General features: G+C 36.1%; 1 protein-coding gene across 1 annotated transcript; it reads left to right on the top strand.

Moving 5' to 3' along the window:
• The first annotated feature begins 53 nt into the window (after positions 1-53).
• On the top strand, positions 54-19,721 carry LOC108035826 (uncharacterized). The gene is made up of 7 exons (XM_050886913.1): positions 54-490; positions 6,434-8,178; positions 8,242-8,293; positions 11,127-11,626; positions 12,174-12,339; positions 12,437-12,799; positions 15,628-19,721. The coding sequence occupies exons 2-7, from the start codon at positions 6,593-6,595 to the stop codon at positions 18,184-18,186; spliced, it is 5,226 nt and encodes a 1,741-aa protein (XP_050742870.1). The 5' UTR covers positions 54-490; positions 6,434-6,592; the 3' UTR covers positions 18,187-19,721.
• Positions 19,722-20,897: the final 1,176 nt, after the last annotated feature.

Here is a 20,897-nt window from a genome sequence, read left to right as displayed (position 1 = left end):
GTCGCCTGGTCGAAAAGCTCAGACGAGCTTTTCTTTTTTTCTCACTATCATTCCTATTTGCGGCTTTACTCGTGTCGGTTGCTGTTCGTGGTCGAGCTTGAGCAGAAAGTGGAAAATTATCATAAATCTCATCCAGAGTTCTGTTTTGATTCCTGCGCTATGTCCAGAGTCCGGTCCAGTGCAATACAGTCCAATATAACTGAGAACCCATACGGCGCGGTGCTGTGTTGAGTGCCCAATCCAAATCCGATTCCCAATCCCCTCAACTACTCTGCTGTGTGTGTGTGTATGTATGCACACACGACAATGTGTGCACATACATATGTCTGCATGTACATACGAAATTGAAATTATGCAAAATGTGCAATATACTGGGCAGTCCAGTTAAGGAGCAGTGCTTCAAACGCGATATCGACGGAAATGTAACTGCTACGTACTGTGCGTGCGAATTCCACTGTACTTATCCTGTGCTCAAACCGTCAAGCGAAACGTGAGTACATGCCCATGTACTCGCACATTCTCCACTTAAATACATGCAAACAAACTTATTTTTGTTGGTTGTCTCGTCGCTCTCTTCTCCTCATCCTCCTCTCTTTCTGCCATCTGCCACATCCACTGTGGAAAGCGAAAACAGAAACAGCAGCATCTCTAGCAAAACCACAGGAATACATATGTAAAGCAGATATAAGTGTATATACACACATCCGAACATGTGTATGTGTATGCATCTGAACAAAAAACGAGTCAAGTAGCGACTAGTCTTTATCTTTTATTTTGGTATCGGGAATGTGCACTTGTATTTCGTATCCGTGAATTCGAATCTGAATCCGAATAGGTGGGCACCGTACAGCGTATAAAGAATATTATACGTAAAAATACATTGATACATACATATGTACATAAATACGCATATACTTATCTCATATGTGAACTTATTCATATACATATGTACATTAAGTATTTTGTGAGTAATACGAAAATGCCTTTCCAACCGCATCGAAACGGAACCTTCACAAAACCTTTTTAAAACCTAAATCGCTGATCGTTCTTAAGATTTTATGTTAAAATGGCAATCAAACAAAAAAACCTCTTAACGAGTTTAAAATATAGTGACGAACGCACCTTTCACAACCAAAAGTTCTGATATCAACTTCTGCGACGAAAATGTAATATATGACCTACTAAATAAATACACTTTCTATATTTTTTACATTCGGCACGCTTAATTAAAATCAAACAACTAAGCAATAGCATATTAAATTACAGCGTGACGAATGTAAGAAATATAGAAAGTGTATTTATTAATTATGGTTTATTGTTTAATATATTAATCTAAAAATAAAAAAAAACGTCGGAAAACATTTTTAAACGGTGGTATTTAGACAAATCGTTTTTAAAAAGAGTACACAGTATTTCGAAATACCTTTCTAACGACGTATAGCATAACCCTGTAGTTTCAGTACTTCACATGTTACGGGTATTTATAGCTGTTTTCTCGCCAAACTAGCTAGTTTTTCCAAAAGTGGTAGAACTAATGATTCTTGTCGTCTGTCGTCTGAAATTTTCTGACTCTAAAATAACGTTTTGGTACAAACTGACAAGGTGACAAACAAGATACAATTTTTACTTTGAGAATACCCCGAAAATCTTGTTTTGCGTATTACTTTTGAACGGAGCATCCGATTTTGACAGCGTCATTCAACGCGTGTTTTAATTGAGAATACCACTTGGTTGATAGCGGGGGGTAATTATCCCTACCGGCCCCAATGGATCAAATTCTCCAAATTTTAGCTTTTACACTTTCATTACTTTTTCTCCCACACCAGTTGATTTTTTTTATGTTTTTGCAATACCTTTCGATTGCTGCATCGCTCGAAACTATCGCACGATTACTGCAACTTTTTTCTTTGCAGAGGAGTAAATAAAGCAAGTGTAAGAATATGATTTTATTTAAAATATCGTATCAATGATATTTGCTGTTAAAAATGTAGAAAAGTATTGGGTATTGTTGATATTTTTATTGATTTCTAATATTTCAATAAAGATATTTTGTTGCCTTACAGTTGTGACCTCTACCGGTCTTTGATATTTCTGTGTATATTAAAAATATAATTCGTTGGGAAAAACTCTATTTCAAGTAAGGTAAAAGATTATACGATACGATGATTCCTCGTCCTCTTACGCAGCGCAAGTTTATACCAGCAGGATGCCTCGCCCACACAAAAACCGCTGCCATAACTTAAAAAAACTGAATAGTTGTAATATAATGTAGAAGTTTAATTTGAATTATTTCTGATTATGCCACCCATTTTTAAAATCGAGCCATTTCCTTAAAGGTTATAAGCAAATAAAATGCGTTCTCAAATGTAGCCACATTGCTGCTGCAAAGCTCAATCTTTCTAGCATTCCCTTTAGCTGCATAAGGGTATCAGATAGTGGAGGTTGTCGTCTAAAGTTTCTTTATTGTTTTTATTTAAATTAAATTAAAATTTTTATTTAAATAAATTTAAATATATAGTTTTGTAAAAAAATAGTTGCACAATTTTTTAATTATAAAAAAAATTAAATAAATTGCATTTATGTGTACTATTAAAACGCATTCACAAATTTGTATACAAACAAAAAAGGATTTACAAAATATGGACTTTGTTATTTTAACTGTCTGTCGATCCTCGCTTTTCTAGTGTCAAACTGCACAGAGTACTACACCCTAATTCTAGTGAAGAAACCAGTTCGGGTCAGATATTATGTATTTAAAAGATTTCCGTTAAAATGTTGTTTCGGTACTTCAGAGCCTGGTTGGTGTAGTTGTAGAGAGTAGACCAACATTTCCCATCTAGCGAATTGTAGACATCACCCGGTTGCAGCTCTTCTTACCAAAATGCAGCAGCCGGATCTCCCGCAGAATGGGGCAGATCCTGCTCTCCCATATTGCAGAGAGAATACACAATGTAGATGGCTGGGAGGATTCCTCGCCTAGCCATGAAAATGTTAATGATAGTTAAAATATTACTTTTTTTACTTAACTATACTTATTTAATATCTATCAAAGAACCAAAAAAGTTTTAAATTTGATAATTATTTAATAAGTTAGTTGGTTAAAGCTATAAATAATAAAAAAATTTGTTCATTTATAATTATGACATAAGTGATCAATTATCGAAATTATTTCCGATTTTAGTTGATTCTTAAAAATTTTTGGAAATTAGCATCAGAATGGTGCCACGCCTACTTTATGGCCCACAAAACCTGTCGAGCATATCACTGTGGACGGAAGTCCACGTAGAAATAAAAATGTGCAGAAATCGTCCGATGGTTACGAGTGATACATCAACCGAAAGATATTGCAAAAACTAAGACGAATAATATTTATTTCGAGAAATCATTAGTATAGAAAAGCGTGTTTCCAAGATTACAAGAATTATTTGCCTATAGCAGTGATATTCATAAGAAAATCTCATTTCATTTTTTCAAAAACATAAATCACACAAAAACAACTCTGAACAAGGTAAAAACTTGATCGCACCTACAGCAAACAAAAGTTCTGATATCAACGTTTGTGACGAAAATATATTATTAGAACTTTTGTTTGCTATATATATTTATTTATTATACACGATACTCGTAGGGTAAAAGGGTATACAGCCATTTCCGCCTGTCCGTCAGTCTGTCCGTCTGTCCGTATGAACGCTGAGATCTCAGAAACTTAGAGCTAAAACAGTCAAACTTGGTGTGCCGGTTCCGGCTTCGTACGCAACGAAAGTTTGTTTCAGCGGTGTGTCACGCCACAAACGGTTTAAACGCTTAAATTTGTCTGTCGCCCACATAACATATACTTAAATAGCGGTTAGGTGGCACCTTACAATATCGCTTTGCTGCTTCATTTCCCTTTTGCTCCCTTTAGCTAAGTAGCGGGTATGTGATAGTCGAGGCACACGACTATAGCGTTCTTCCTTGTTAAGATTAATAAGCATGTGCTTTTAGCAAACCTATCATAGGAATTCCTTCAATGTTGTTCTGCTGAACGCATTTATTAACTTACAATTTTCTAAGAGTTTCTTATAAATGTGTTGTTGATCACCACACTAGCCGAGTCGATATGCGCAGTTTAAAAGCTATTGACAAAACTTAAAAATCATATTATTTATACGCTTTATGCAGCTAGAACGGGTCAACTATGCAGTATGCGTTAATAAACAATTAATTTTTATTTAATATTTAAAACAAATTTGACGTAAAAAAATAAATTAAATTAAAATTGAACAATATTTTCGCAGGCTGTTGTGAGTTTGCTATTGTTTCAGTGTTGGGTCGCGTGCAATGTGTACTGCAATATAACTGTATATTTTGTCTCACACAACCATCTCACAAACTCTCACACAAACTCGCAATTCGAGCTTTTTCGAGAGTGCGTTCTCACTTGGCTGTTGTTTTTGATTTGGCTAAACTTTCTGGTACACTAGTTTGAACACATACATAGGGGAGTATACATGTGTACGTCTATACAGATGGAGGAATGAGCACACATTCAGAGCTTGCCACTGCCATTTTTCGCTTCGATGCGCTTTGGGGTTTTGCTTAACATTATGTGTATGCATATATCTATCATAGGTTTTTAAAAGACCCAAAGGAATCAGTCCGACAAAGTTATGAATTAAAGGATGCTTAAAAATATCTTTTGACTGATTGAAAAGTTAGGATACCTCTTGAAGAAGTACCAAAAAATACAATGCTTTTGAACTTTTCATAACTCATATAAATAATTTAGTTAATAACAATATCCAAAAAATACCTATCGACCTAAGACTTTCTATCCTAGGTAATACACAATAACGTTCTCTCATGGTTTTTGGTAACAGCTTCAAAATCTCTTAAAATCTCTATCTCTCTCTCTCTCTCTCCCTATTTTTTCTCTCAAATCTCTTTTGAACCGATAGTCCCATACTACCCGATCCACCGCAGTTTGTAGCCCAATCAGAATTGACATGCGCTTTGTGTCACAAGCTTTTACACTGACCCGATCGTTTCGTTTCGTTAATATTACACAATTATAATTTTCGGATTTGTTGTAATGCTCGCAAAAATAAATCTTTTGATTTTGATCACGATCGTGATTTAAAGTTTGTTCAAAAGTTCTGATATCAAATTTTATGGCCAAAATGTATTAGACTATCTACGAAATAAATACATTTTCGTTCTTTTTCCTTTTTTTTCTTTTTCTAAACCCAAGCATATTAAATAGCATTGCGGCAAATGTAAAAAAATAGGAAAATGTATTTGTTTTGTAGATTGTGTAATAAATTTTTTAGGTGTATGTGAAATCGTCAATGGTTTTTGCCTCGATACGAGGTGATTTTGTTTGATATCAGAACTTTTTATACCCATTACTATTAGAGTAAGGGAGTATACTAGATTCGTCGAAAGTGTATAGCAGGCAAGAAGGAAACGTTTCCGACCCCATAAAGTATATATATTCTTGATCAGCGTCACAAGACGGGTCGATCTAGCCATGTCCGTCTGTCCGTCCGTTTCTACGCAAACTAGTCTCTCAGTTTTAAAGCTATCGGGCTGAAACTTTCCCAAAAGTCTTCTTTCTATTGCAGGTCGGAACCAGCCGGATCGGACAACTATATCTTATAGCTCCCATAGGAACTATCGGGGAAAAAATTTTAAAAAAATATATCTTTCGTGTTTTTTAACATATATTATAAATTTTGTCAAAATCGGACGACTATATCATATAGCTCCCATAGGAACAATCGGAAAATTAGTGGTAAAATAATATTAAAAAATGATATCTTCGGTGTTTTTTAACTTATAACCTCCTACGCTTGGAAATAACATTATTTGGCTTTGAATTTCGAATTAAATTTTATTAAAATCGGACGACTATATCATATAGCTGTCATAGGAACGATCAGATAATTGGTGGGAAATGTGAAACAAATTATAGCTTTTGGGGCCTTTTGACATATTATCTTATAATATTGGGAATATACATTTTTATATTTCTGATGATCCAGTAACGAGTTATGCTGTTTACCGGGATACCTCCTTTTTTGAGGCGTCTACGAAGCTTGGCTACAACGTCTCATTTATTTTTTTCAATAAAAATTTATGAAAACATAATTTAAATGATGTATTTTGATATACTAATAAAATAATTAATCTAGTCTTATCGTGTGTAAAAGTTCATGAAAATTTGCCTATTATTTGGCTGAAACCATTTTTGGCCTGAAGATGGATATAGTTCCCGAGATCTCATACGGACGGACAGACAGGCATGGATAGATCGACTTGGCTAGTGATCAAGAATATATTTACTTTATAGGGTTGGAAACCAAGGATATAAAAATACTGTATCTTAAAGATCTCATCATTACGACTTTTTTCCTCATTTCCGTTTTAATTATTATTCATTATTTATTTTCAGGCATGCTTACAGCGCATCTGGCACTTAACACAATTTTCAAAAGTAATTTGTCTGCGACTAAGGATTCCAAATAACATATATTGCTTTAATGAGATGTTATTAGAATTGATCGAATGCGACCATATTTTTTCTCCTAAATGGACATTTAATAAATAGGAGATGCAAGTGGAAAGAAAAAACCACCCACTGATAAGTAGTTCCTTCACTCACGCGCCTACAGTAGCTTCATTAGTCTTAGGAATAGCTCCAATAACATCAGAAAGATTTATTGTTGCACCAGAAGATATCTTAAGAGTTTTGCAAACTTTGAAATCTGCATTGACTGAACAAACCATAGAGCAGAGGGCAAGGAAACCTGTTAACACTGTAATGGCATCAAAGCGTGATGTCAGCTTGGCACAGTCAGATGGGACAGTGCCGACGGTGCCATTGACGCCATCAACCCCATACTTAAGTAGTTCAGAAAGTGGCAACAATGAACAAGGCAAATATATATCTGGCCTGCCGAATAATCGTAAACGCCTGAAGCTGTCCACTCTTGAACTAAACAGCAGCCAGGGCAGTGATGTGGACAGTCCGATTGAGCCAGATTTGGATCCGAATGCAAGAATCTCAGAAAGTAAGGCGGATGATTATGCTGATATGGAAAATCATCTCCCAGGCAATTGCAACAGCGTCATTGAAGGGGCATCATCTGGGGACATCTCAAAGATAAAAGGTCCAGAAAAATTAGTTCAATTCGAAAAGAACTGCTATGTGCCCCCGGATCAGGCGCTGGTTACTAGTGTGGAATTGGTAGTTCCAGCTCCTCAGAACTCATCGTTAAGCATACAGGTTGGGCGCTCCGAGGAGACAAAACAAAGCGCCCTTAGAGAACCCTCGGAAGCTTCGTCATCGACCATTGATAACAAACTGCAGTATAGTACGTCTGGTCCTTACAACTCTAGTAGCTCCACAAATATATTAGCAAACGATAAAATCGATGGTTGTGCAAATGACTCTTCCAATTTGAACTTAAGAACTCCTACTAAGTTAGCAGTAACAACAGCAACGAGTGATATTTTGAATAATGATCGAAGGGCTTCTTTATGGGCGCCTCACCATGACCAGTCGAGGCAAACGCAGCAGCAGTCGAGTGAGCCTAAGCAAGAGCCTGTGAGTGTTAGCTCCGAACTGTCATACCAGCTGCAGCATCGTCAATCGGAACTACTTCTGCAAGTTGAGAAGGAGATCTCAGGAACGGGTGCTTTTTCTCAGGCAATTCCATTGCAGCATCAACATAATAATGGTATTCATGAGCAATATGGCCAAGGAGAGGCGTCTTCTATCATGGGAAACCAGATGCATCAAAGTTTTTATACACAAATGATGCATCAGCAGAATCTACATCCAAGTCAGCATCAACAAAGCATGCATGAACATTGTCCTCGACTTCAGCAGCATACAGGTTATACAAGCTATATCCCCCATTATCAGAATTCTCCGTTGTTTGGTACTCATCAAAGTGATCATATCCAACGACAGCACCAGCAGCAGCCACCTTCTCAACATCCCATGGAATGTCATGCGAATTTGCATCAATCAGCATCTATTTCACAGCAACACGAACAACATTTGCAACATGAACGGCAGCAAATTCATCAACACCAGCATCAACCGACACAGCAACACCATCCACTGCACGAAAACTACCATGATATTATTATGGAGGAATTCCATGAGGAGCCTAGCACAGCGTTTAAATTGTAAGTATTCTTTAATAAATTTCAAGAATTTACTATAAATTAGGTTGGCGGTATTTTCGCTAGTTGTCGTTGCAATCGCGTAGTTCTAGTTTGCAAGACTTTTTCTGACAACCTGGTATATATATTTCTTCTTTGAAAATGCACCACCATAGATCTTTTTAATAATGTTGACCTTCACGGAATTAATCTTTTACCGATATCCACCGGATATCCGGTGGATAAAGCACAGTCAAAAGCTTTATCGTCAGACAGTCCATACCAGTTGTTGAATTATCTCACATTGAAAGTTCTGAAAAGAAATCTAACGAGGACTTCTTGAACTTTATATTTTTGCGCTGGATTTATTTTCTAATACCTTATTATTTTCATGGTATGTTTACGATGTTTAATGCATAGCTAGGGGCGCGCGAGTCGCTCCAATTGTTTAAACCCTTTGAATCCTATGCGCGGCCTTTTCATTTTTTATATGGAAAATCGGTGTCTCAATGGTCTTAAACTGTACAGCTGAGGAAGAACACTAAAAAAAAACCTAAAAAATATTTACATTTATTTTTGCAAAAAAATTAATGCCATAGTTGTTGATTAGTGAAAACATATAACATAACAGATATCTTAACCAATCCGAAGTTATAGAACAATGACTGAGTGCACATTTTTCAAAAGTGAAAATCGGACTTTCAGAACAGGGGTGCCACACTTGGCAGATTTTCAGACCTTGCATGTTTTGATTTATTAGTTTCAAGATCTCAGATTTTTTAACCTTTGAAATATGTAAGACATTGTTCAGAAAGTTACGTTTAAAATTATTAAGCAACAAAGATATTCACTTTTAAAGTTTCAGATTTTGTGCGTTTCCATTAAAAAATTAATTTCCATTTAAAAATTAAAAAATTCATAAAAATTAAACAAAAACACCTCTGCACGAGGTAAAACAAGAAAGACAGTTAACTTCGGCAAGCCGAAGTTTGTATACCCTTGCAGCTATAAGAAATAAGCCACTTTAGTAACACCATGCGAAATTTTTAAGGATTGTTGCTGATTTCAGTGATTTTAAAAAAATGATTTCATTCTTATTTTTAGACCATTTTTTGACATCTATATGTAAGAGGAGTCCGATTTTTATTAAATTGAATTCGAAGTTCTTAATAATATAAAAAATGTTATTTGCAAGTTTAGAAGGCTATACGTTAAAAAAAACACCAAAAATATAATTTTTTTTAATTCGCGAGAGAGAGAGATCGCGAGAGATCTATGGGAGCTATAAGATATAGTTGTCCGATCCGGCTGTTTCCGACTTATATACTACCTGCAATAAAAAGAAGACTTTTGGGAAAGTTTCAGCCCGATAGCTTTAAAACTGAGAGACTAGTTTGCGTAGAAACGGACGGACAGACGGACATGGCTAGATCGACTCGTCTTGTGACGCTGATCAAGAATATATACTTTATACTTTATGTTGTCAGAAACGTCTCCTTCACTGCGTTGCAAACTTATGACTGAAATCATTATACCCTCTGCAAGGGTATAAAAATGTAATGTAAAAAAAATAAGAAAATGTATTTATTTAGTAGATTATATTTTCGTACAAAATGTTGATATCAGAACTTTTTGCGTATTTGCGGAGCATCCGATTTTGACAGTCGAGGTATCATGACGCGTATTTAAATTAAGAATCCTCACCGGCCCCAACAGATAAAATGTCCCAAATTTTAACTTTTACCCTTGAAATAAAATCATTCAAGAAGTGAAGAAAATTGTGTCGTTGCAGTTATTTTAACTTGCTGAGGATGACGGTGTATTGCTTGGCGCATTCCATGAATTTTTCTCTATTGCTTTCGGAATGGAACTTGTGACCACGAACTTTGTGCCGATATTGCTAAATTTTTGACCAAAAAGATAGATAGAGCACCGCTTAAGAGTTGATGAATCGCTTTAATTGACTTAACATTTTGACGCAATAAAGAAAGATATTCAACTTAAAAAAAAAAATGAAAAAAAAATTTGTTATACCTTACGTGATATTAAAAAAAATTACTTCATTATTTATCTGACCGTAGCGTAGAGTTATAGCGAAACAATTTTCTTAAAACAAGGCAGAACGCTATAGTCGAGTGCCTTGACTATCAGATAATGGAGATATATAACCGCTTAAATCTTTCTGCCGCCCACATAACATCTACTGAAATAGCCGGTAAATGGCTGCTGCTCCATTTCCCTTTTGCTCCCTTTAGCTGAGTAACAGGTATCTGATAGTCGAGGCACTCGATTATAGCGTTCTTCTCGTTTTTATTGGGGTAGTGGCGATCACACATCATCAACATACTTCTACATAGTTCTGAAATCGACTTTGTGACGAATAATTCTTGTTAATTTTAAAATTTAAATCAGTGCGATAGGGATACGAGATTTCAATAAAAGTCTAGGTAGCGTGTGCATACAGCTATACAGAGAAAGTAAACTGATCATTCATTAATCGGCTATTTTTTCCGACTTATATACAACCTGCAATAGGAAGAACATTTTTGGGAAAGTTTCAGCCCGATAGCTTTAAAACTGAGATACTAGTTTGCGTAGACGGACATGACTAGATCGACTCATCTAGTGACGCTGATCAAGAATATATATACTTTATGGAGTCGGAAACGTTTCCTTCACTGCGTTTTAAACTTTGACTGAAATCATTATACCCTCTGCAAGGGTATAAGAATACAACGATAACGGAAAATCATAAATCGATATACAACGTTTTGTTGGCACCAATTAACAGTTAGAGAACAACTTAGTGCGGACGGTTTAGAATCATTCCAGGCTTGCATTTAACTGTGGTTTTCAACGTTTCTTGTTCTTCCTTCGGAATTTACTATACCCCCTGAAAGGATACAAAAATGGAAATGTTCATGTTATATATTATTAATCTATCGTAAGTAATTTGTTATTCACTTTTACAGAACGCTCTCGTGCTTATCCATCAGAATCAGAAGAAACCCGATGAGCTTGGATTAGCAAAGAACCTTCTTACCGGTGAAGCTCACGCTGACCCCGCTACGTGCTCATCCAACGGTATTCAAGGACAGCTTCATGCCACCCAGACACATCTCGAGCTGAGTGGAGACACACGATGCTCAAGCCATACCTCGGCTGTCAACCCCTACAGTTTTATGGGTGAGGAGATGCGTATGCATTCCCCAGTCAATCGACCTATGGAGACGGTAACTACTGAAACGGCTCGGTACGCGTCGGTTCCAGCGCCAATGTCAACTTCAAATGGCAATCAAGAGTCCCTAAGCGGAGAATTATACCAACACACCCATCATAGTACAAGTATCTTGGAACCAACTGAAAGCTCTCAATGTGACTTGCATTCTAAGCCAACGCCAAAAAAAAGGGGTCGCAAAAAAAAGTTGGTGGCTGACAGTACTCAGATATCAACACCATCGAGTCAACAAGAGTAAGTAGTTCAGGACAAAACGCACAATAAACCATAATTAAAAGTGGAAGTGTATATAACACAGTCCGAATGCAACAGAAATTGGAATTCTGATTCTCAAAATCTATAACAAACAAGAAAGGAAGTTAACTTCGGCAAGCCGAAGTATGTATACCCCTGCAGTTATAAGAAATAATCAACTTTGGTAAATAATTTTTTTAATATAATTTTCCTACGAATTTTCCCAATTGAAGGTTAGAAGGTAAGAAGGTTATATGTCAAAAAGCACCAAAACTAAAATTTGTTATATATTATTTTCTCACCAATTTTCCGATCGTTCCCATCACAGCTATATGATAGAGTCTTCCGATTTTAATTTAATTCGAAATTCAGAAGTAATTAAAAAATGTTATTTCCAAGCTCAAAAGGTTATATGTTAAATTTTTTTCCCTGATAGTTCCTTCACTGCGTTTCAAACTTCTGACTGAAATCATTATACCCTCTGCAAGGGTATAAACATATATATTATACTTTCGGCAAATAAAAAAACTTTTACTTTATTTTTTAGAATGTCTGCCATGACTGCAATTTGCGAAGATGGTGGTGTTGATCACATAAAAGCCATGAAACCAAAGGAACGCAAGAAGCATGACAGATTCAATGGAATGTCTGAGGACGAAGTAATTAAACGGACTATTCCCGATCACCTGTGTGATAACCTCGATATCGTTATAGTGAGTTGTAAATTTCGGGTCTTCAAATAAAAACAATAACAAAAATATATGAAAAGGCCATTAATAATTAATGATTTTACTTTCAAACTCCTTACAGGTAGGAATAAATCCTGGATTGTTTGCTGCATATAAAGGTCACCACTACGCAGGACCAGGAAATCACTTCTGGAAGTGTCTTTACTTGGCAGGACTTACTCAGGAGCAGATGAGTGCCGATGAAGACCACAAATTGCTAAAGCAAGGAATTGGATTTACTAACATGGTCGCGAGAGCCACTAAGGGGTCAGCTGACCTCACAAGAAAGGAAATAAAAGAGGGCAGCCGAATTTTGCTGGAAAAGCTTCAAAGATTTCGGCCAAAAGTAGCCGTTTTTAATGGCAAACTTATTTTTGAGGTGTTTTCTGGAAAGAAGGAGTTTCACTTTGGTCGGCAACCTGATCTCGTTGATGGCACTGACACAGTAAGTGTTGTTGCGTTCCTTTTCTTATTTTTGCTCCTAAATGGGATATTACAGAAACGACCACTTTATTTTAAATAAATTTAAAATGAGCAAATTAAATAATGGAAGTTGGATTTTAGCATACAGATTCTTGGAATGACTGCGTTTACTCAAACAGAAATTTTATAATTTTTTGAAGAACGAGAGCAGTTAGACATCTCGAATTTGTAGACTTGTCATTAAAGGAATAAAATTTCAGTGAACTAAAAGTAAAACCAATTACCTAAATCTATAATATTTGTCCATTTCTAATGTTTAGGTGATATCTTGCCTAAAAAAGTTTTTTTGTGCATATAAAACTCGGTAAAAATTTTATGATAGGCTAACTTGCGCGATTTAATAGATACTAAACCTTATGAACCACCCAATTTTGTATGTATAAGTTTTATAAACAATTTTTTTAATGAACATTTTATCACTGTGGACGGCAGTACACATAGTGTCAAAGCGCGCCAGAGAGTGTGCAAGACGAACTACTATATGTAGCCGCAGAATTGAAAATCTGGCAAAATAGTCCGATCGTAACAAGTGACACACCAATCGAAAGGTATCGCAAGAACTAGGAAGATTACATCCCGTAGAAATTTCAATTGGCTCGGGAGAAAAAGCGGTGAAAGTGTAAGAGTGAAAATTTAAATAATTTGATCTGCTGAAACCGGTTGGGATAAGCGCCCCTGCTTTTAAACTAGTTTTATTCTTACCGAGAATACGCGTCGAATGTCACCTTGAAATTGTTTAATAAAATTTATTTCGAAATTCAAAACCAAATAAAAAATGTTATTTCCAAGCATAGGAAGTTATAAGTTAAAAAACACCGAAGATATAATTTTTCAATATTATTTTACCACTAATTTTCCGATTGTTCCTATGGGAGCTATATGATATAGTGGTCCGATTTTGATAAAATTTAATTGGAAATTCAGAACTAACTTAAAAATGTTATATCCAAGCTTATAAATTTATACGTTAAAAAACACGAAAGATATAATTTTTTTAAAATGTTTTCCCCGATAATTCCTATGGGAGCTATAACTTATATACTACCTGCAAAAAAAGAAGACTTTTGGGAAAGTTTTAGCTTATTAGCTTGAAAACTGAGAGACTAGTTTGCGAAGAAACGGACGGACAGACGGACATGGCTAGATAGACTCGTCTAGTGATGCTGATCAAAAATATATGTACTTTATGGGGTCGGAAACGTCTTCGTCGCTGCGTTGCAAACTTCTGATTGAAATCATTATACCCTCTGCAAAAAATTTAAATAGCATTTAACAAACTTTTCTGCGTACGAAGATACGCAAAACCTTAAGTCCCAACTGTCAGGTTTTTATACTTTTTGAGATAAGAGCACTTACAACCAATTATTAAAATCTTAGTATACAATATTTTTATACCCGTTACTCGTAGAGTAAAAGGGTATACTAGATTCGGCGGAAAGTAGGTAACAGGTAAAAGGAAGCGCCAACGCCCACAACATATGTGAAAATATATAAAATAGCGGCTAGGTGACGCTTTACAATATCTCTTTGCTGCGTATATATCTCCATCCCTCTTTGGCTCCCCTTAGCTGAGTAACGGGTATCTGATGGTCGAGGCGCTCGACTATAGTGTTCTTCCTTGTTAGTTCTTGCGGTCCATTACTGCAGATATTTAATTCTTTGGCTATATATACATACCTGTGTAATCCATTTAGTTATTAGCCTCAAAAAAAAAGAACATTTTGGAAAAGTGGCGATTTATTTCTCAACATAATCTTTTTTTAGCTCGATACACTTAACCCACCGATGCTCCGACTTCTTTAACCCGTCTGAAAAAAACGTTTTATCGAGGTCTGCAAAGAAGGCCCGTTGTCATGATGGAAGTGCACTTTTTTCTTCGCCAAATGGGGCCGTATTTTCTGCCCTGTGACCGTTTTGCCCTTCTTCAGTTAGTCGATATAAATCACACCCTTGTGAATCCCTAAAAACGGTGGCCACCACCTTTCCGGCCGATGTGACAGTCTTAGCCTTCTTCGGAACAGGTTCGCCCTGTGAATTCTACTGCTTCGTGGTAGCCGTTTTCGGGGAACCTGGATGTGGCTCATCTAAAACCGACGTGCGACCACGTTGATACTCGTCAAACCAATTTTTGACGGTCGCTATCGAAGCAGAAGAGTCATTGTACACAGCATCCAAGCGCTCTTTAATTTCGCTTCGCGATTTCCCTTTCATATTGCCGATTCCATATTCCGATATTGCTCTTTCTCCATTTTTCTAAAATCCGAAAACACTTACGATTCCACACGCAGTCAAAGCAAAACTACGATTTTATTATGCTGAAATTTTGACATTTTTGACGAGAACGTGGCATTATGTTTATTATAGTTTTGTGAAGTAATTTCGTTTACTTCTAATATTTTCTAAGAGAAGACGGCTTAGTCGTGTGCCCCTTTTAAACCCCATTGACCGCTATTGGCAGTAACGTTACTGACTATTATGGGCATTTACTTCTGAACAAAATATAAATAATGACAATGTCCATCTTTACTTGTTAAATTTCTAGGATCATATAATCGATAAATTGTTTAAATTTGGGCCGCCTATTAAAAATATACAAAAATTGATTTGGTTTACTGTTTGTTATTTAGATCACTATACTCTATAGATATAATAAATTTAAAATCAATAGACGATGTTGCCAAAAATTGGAAACAAAAATTGTTGGTTTAATGGAAAACCATAGTTTTTTAAAGCAAATTTATCCTATAGTATGTTTTTGACATCTCATATAAGTACATTTTTATATTTTAGTACATTTGGGTGATGCCATCATCATCAGCACGATGCGCACAGTTGCCTCGCGCTGCCGACAAAGTTCCCTTTTATGCGGCCCTAAAGAAGTTTCGGGATTTTCTAAACGGGTTGATACCCCACATCGATGAGTCCGAATGCGTGTTTACAGACCAGCGAATTCGACAGTGTAGCGAGCAGCAACAAGTTGAAACCAGCGGAAAAAATAAACAAACTCATCAAACTTCACTTGGAGATCCTCAAGCGAGTCTTACTTTTGTAGGTAACTGCGGTGGTACAAGTACAGGTGCTACGGAATGTGGAAATGTCACCGAGGAGGCAGATGACAAACTGATGCCCCATTTGACTGGCAAAATGTCTTTTTCCAATACTGCTACGGATCGTGGAACATTTTCGTTTACGGGAGACGATAGATCCATGCTGCCAATAACAAATCACAACACCGCCCCCAATGAAAGCACTTACTTGTCTGTGTTTGGTGCGCAGCAAACCCTGCCCCAGCAACCAATAGAGAAGAAAAAACGTGGTCGTCCAAAGAAGATAAAGGGACAAGAGATTATTGATCATTCCGTGGGCGGCAAAATCAGCATTGGTGGACAACATATGCCTCAACATGATTTTAATAATATTCTAAACCTTTCGGTTATCCCTGCCGGCGGCTGCATTGAAACTCCAAAAAAAAAGAGGGGCAGGCCAAAAAAAATAAAACCCGCCATTGACAATATTCTGTCAGTAAAACAGCTTCAGCACGGAAACTCTAATCCAAACACGACAACCGGACTGTCAGTAAACTCAATGCATCCACTATCAATGGAGCATATAGCAGCGTCCCCGCAGAGCAGTCATCAAATGCCGCCTAGTTTGTACAACACACCACCACCATCACACCTTTTGTACAACGCATCGGCATCACCGATGGCATCCCCCGCCCTCAATTGCAATTACAATCAAGTGCACGGCCATGGAACTCCACCAGTGGGACATGCGACTCCCGTCGCTCAGGGTTCGTCACCCAATATCGACCCCCAAAACGAGCACCTAACTCCCCAGAAGCAAAATCAGCAGGGAAATATGGAGGCTGGACTAGATATGCGGGAACACCCTCATTTGGGTGAGACGCCTCCTCCAAGTTCGCCAAACATGTGTCCTGCTGTCGATTTTGATCCACCAAACGAGCACTCCGACCCGCAAGTGGGCGCAGGGGAGCCAAATAAAACGGTTGAGTTGGGTCACCAGCAACCGCCAACAGTGGAAAAGGATCAATATGGTAGTCCCGCACATGATGCCGAGGCAAACATAGCTCATCCTTCCGAGCACTACCAGCAATGGGCTTCGCCGCATAACCAACAAAGTCTTCAGCCAGCGCAGAAAGTAACACATCAGCACCTTCATCACCCCATTCAGCACTTCCAGCAGGAGCAGTCCGACAACTGGCAGCGCTACGAACAACATAATTCGAATCCTTACATGCTGATTTCTGCTCACCACCAGAATCTCAGTCCGCGGGTAGGAAATCAAACCCAGCACAATACTCCCCAACCAGGACATATCGTCTCAGACGTTTCTCGCAAGAGCTTGTGTGGCCTCGAATCGCTGGTTGATCAAATACCAGCAATAAGGGAACACGAATGCAGCAATATACCATTGGCAACAGCAGCGGCAGCAGCGGCTGCTGTTGAAAGTCGTCTTTTAGGCTTGCAACAACAGCAGCAGCATCAGCAGCAGCAGCAACAACAGCAGCAGGAACAGCAGCATATACAGCAGCAACAACAACAATCACAACAACAGCACCAGCAGCAACAACAACATCAACAACAGCACCAGCAACCAAAACGCTGCATTCCAGAGAATTCGGTGCAAACGGAATCATGTAGACCGTCAAGAGAGAATAGCAACGTCAGCAACAACAATTTTTCTGTAAGCAGTCTAGCTGCATCCGCTTTGACTGCAAGAACTGAGAACGAAGCTATATATGGCAACAGTGGAGAAACCCGAGTCATCAGTGAAAGTAGCAATAGTAACAACAACAATTGTGGCAACAGCATCGAGTATTCTATTCATAGTCCATCCGGATATCATCATCATGCCCCTCACTTAATGGGCGCTATAGGGGCGAACATTAACAACTCAGAGCCCAATCCGCATCACCTTTCCCATCCTCATCCACCTCCTCACTCACATCCGCATACAATGTACGTGGACCAAGCGCATCATATGGCTCACATCCCTTCAGTAAATGTAAATTCAATGTACAGTGCATCTGCATATGGAACGCATCCACAACATACTACAGGGGAGTATTCAGCATCACACAGTCACTATAGTCTGGGCGGCACCATTCAGTCGACCGGACAAACCAGCACTGCAACTTTACACGTCCCGAGTCCAAATTATCCTTTTTCACACCACCCATATGGTCACACTCCGCCCCAAGCAAATTACCCAAGCTATACTCATCCACATACTCATCATCCTTCACACCATAGTCATCCCTCACATCATCTGAGCGTATTTGATCACTTGAAACCGTCCGACATAAGTGGGTACGGCGGTTTTTGATTAAAAGAAGATCAAGAGGATACACAGTAACCGTTACCAATATCAAAGTCGCAACTATCCGAATACAGCGACTTGATGTAAATGTAAATCTTATAAGATTTTGCGTCCCGCCGCATCTCAGCAATATTTATCAATCTCCGGCTTTGCCGATTCTAAATTAAGGAACTTTTAGATCTTATATATATATTAGGATAACCAAAGACTTTGCCTAATAGAATGATTTAAGCGTTACTTTCTTTAATTACAAATAACTAAATATGATAATGTTTACTTAAACTATATACGTAACTTACAAGAAAGATCAATCCCGAAACGTTTGTTTGTACTTAATATGAGATAATTTAAAAATACTTTATTTTATCCACACATAAATATTGCATAACTTACTATTTAATAATAAAGTATCAAAACGATATTCAAAACAGAGTTAGACCTGTTTCCAATGTAGCAATATATTTTTCAGTTGTCGATCCACCACACCAGGCTCACCGCTTTGGTTTGAAAGCTATTTCGCGCTTAAATATAAAATATCTTATATTTTTCTTTAATTTTATTGATTAGAGCTGATAAAACCATTCTTCTAGGTTATGCAAGTTTTTATTATTGTAAGGAAATACATAACTATATTGGCAGTAGGTCTCGTTAAAATAGGATCAAATATAAGTAATTCCTCCGAGTAATCAAACACGTTTTGAAAAATTATATCATCTTTGTTTGTCAATAAACGGTTTAATTTGATCACAAAAAAACATGCTCCAGTATTCGCCAGTCGGTTAATGTATCGATTTACAATCAGCTCAAAAGCAGTCTCGGATGCTGGTATTCAATTTTATTTATTTTTTGTAAATGGAAATCTATTATGTATTAATTAGACAATTCGATATTTGAAAACTAAAACATCGTATTTCGCTCTTAAGTTTTTTGATTTGGCCTTATTTGTTTTTAATAAAATCATATTAGGGCGTTCAGGAAAATATCTATTAAACACACTCAGTAGGCGCTTTTACGAACATCAATTATCAATAACACTGGTTGGTTGAAAGATTTATATGATGCAAGAGTTGTATACTGCAAATATATTGTCATAGATTTCCAATTTATTGACATTCTCAATATTAATATTCTTTTCTTCACTCAAAAATGCGTCAGCACCATTTTTTTCAATTGAAATTTTCGTTCTCCTCAGATGGGGAAAAGAAGACGAAGAATATATGCCGTATAGTTGTTGTAATTCAAAGAATGAGCATCGAGATAGAATTTAAGAATAGAAACTATTAATATTAATGTATATAATTAGATACATTATAAACTTAATGTAAATTCACTTTTGCTCTACAAGCTTACTAAATATTTAAACTAAAGGCATTCTTGTGCATACTGCGAATTTAAAGTAAGTTACACATTTTTTAGGTTTATAGAAAAATCATTTAATTTTGTGTATATTTACAATTTAAAAACTAATATTAGCAAGGCATTAACTAATAATAAAAAAAGTTTGAAAGGTGCAATAAATATTGATCGAATGAAAAATATAATTAATAAAATAAAAGTCTTGTATTGTTGTTACTTATTAGTTTCCAGTAAAAAAATGTCGTATACAAATTTTTGTTCTACTGTCAAATCATACTTTGGGTAGTTAAGTAAAATATTTTAATTTATTATCATCAAAATAAAAGTATCATATTTAACTAAGCAATAACTTACACTGGATGGCAAAAGTATTTTGAAGAAACAAAAGTAAAATATATTCATAATTTGAACTTACTGGTTGTTAACTTTTGCATCAACGGAAAAGTAATTTAAATGCCGTTTTAATGGTATAAATCGTTTCTTAATCCATTCAGTACTTATTGAAAAGTACAAACTTGTGTGAAAATCTACTTTTTAAACAAACAACAACAAGCAAAACTAATAGTAAATGCAACCCAAATTGTACAAAAATATTATGCCTTTATTATTTATGATTTTTTCAATTTTTTTATAGCTTTCTTTTTTTATACAATCTTTCCGACATTGTGACCTTAGAGAAATCATTAAAAATACAAGCAAAATTATTTTTGAAAAATTCTTTTTGCTGTTACTCAGTAAAAAAAGTTATTTTGCTTACAATTTTTGATGTTTACAAAAATTCTCTTTTGTACCCATTTTTTCGACTTCTTACCTTTAAAAAATAATACAAAATATTACTATTATTTTTTTCTGGAGAAACTGTTTGTACCAATAAATATAATATATATATAAATATATATATATATATATATATATATATATATTTATATATATATAATAAAAAAAGTTAAAAAAGTAGATTTTCAGGCAAATTCGGAATTTTAAATAAGTGAATTACCTTTCAATTAATACCAAATAAGTAAGTTAAAATTATTTATATATTTAGCTTTTGTATCGTCAAAATACCTATGCCAACCAGAATATTGCGCTGTGATAGTTTTTTTTTTTTTTTTAATCCATTTTACGGGTTTTTATTGTTTAAAATAAAATAAATTTTACTTGTCTGTGTAGATTATACCTGAATTATTTTAATCTCTAAATAAGGTTTTTATTTAACCAATAATAAAGTGGATACATTTATATATGTATCCGATTAAAAGCAACGCAATAACCGATCACGTAAGCTCTAAAGAAACCTAGCATTATACTTCAATAGCGCTATTGTGACATAAAAAAATATACGTATGTAAGTAACACTGAAG

Source organism: Drosophila biarmipes, chromosome 4 (assembly GCF_025231255.1).
Source record: "Drosophila biarmipes strain raj3 chromosome 4, RU_DBia_V1.1, whole genome shotgun sequence".
Classification (NCBI taxonomy): Eukaryota; Metazoa; Arthropoda; class Insecta; order Diptera; family Drosophilidae; genus Drosophila; species Drosophila biarmipes.
This window is presented reverse-complemented; position numbering and strand designations above follow the sequence as displayed.

Coding starts and splice junctions, on each gene's coding strand:
- LOC108035826 (XM_050886913.1), top strand. CDS start 6,593: ATGCAAGTGGAAAGAAAAAACCACCCACTGATAAGTAGTTCCTTCACT. Junction 11,627..12,173: donor ACACCATCGAGTCAACAAGA/GTAAGTAGTTCA, acceptor TTTATTTTTTAG/AATGTCTGCCATGACTGCAA. Junction 12,340..12,436: donor ATAACCTCGATATCGTTATA/GTGAGTTGTAAA, acceptor AACTCCTTACAG/GTAGGAATAAATCCTGGATT.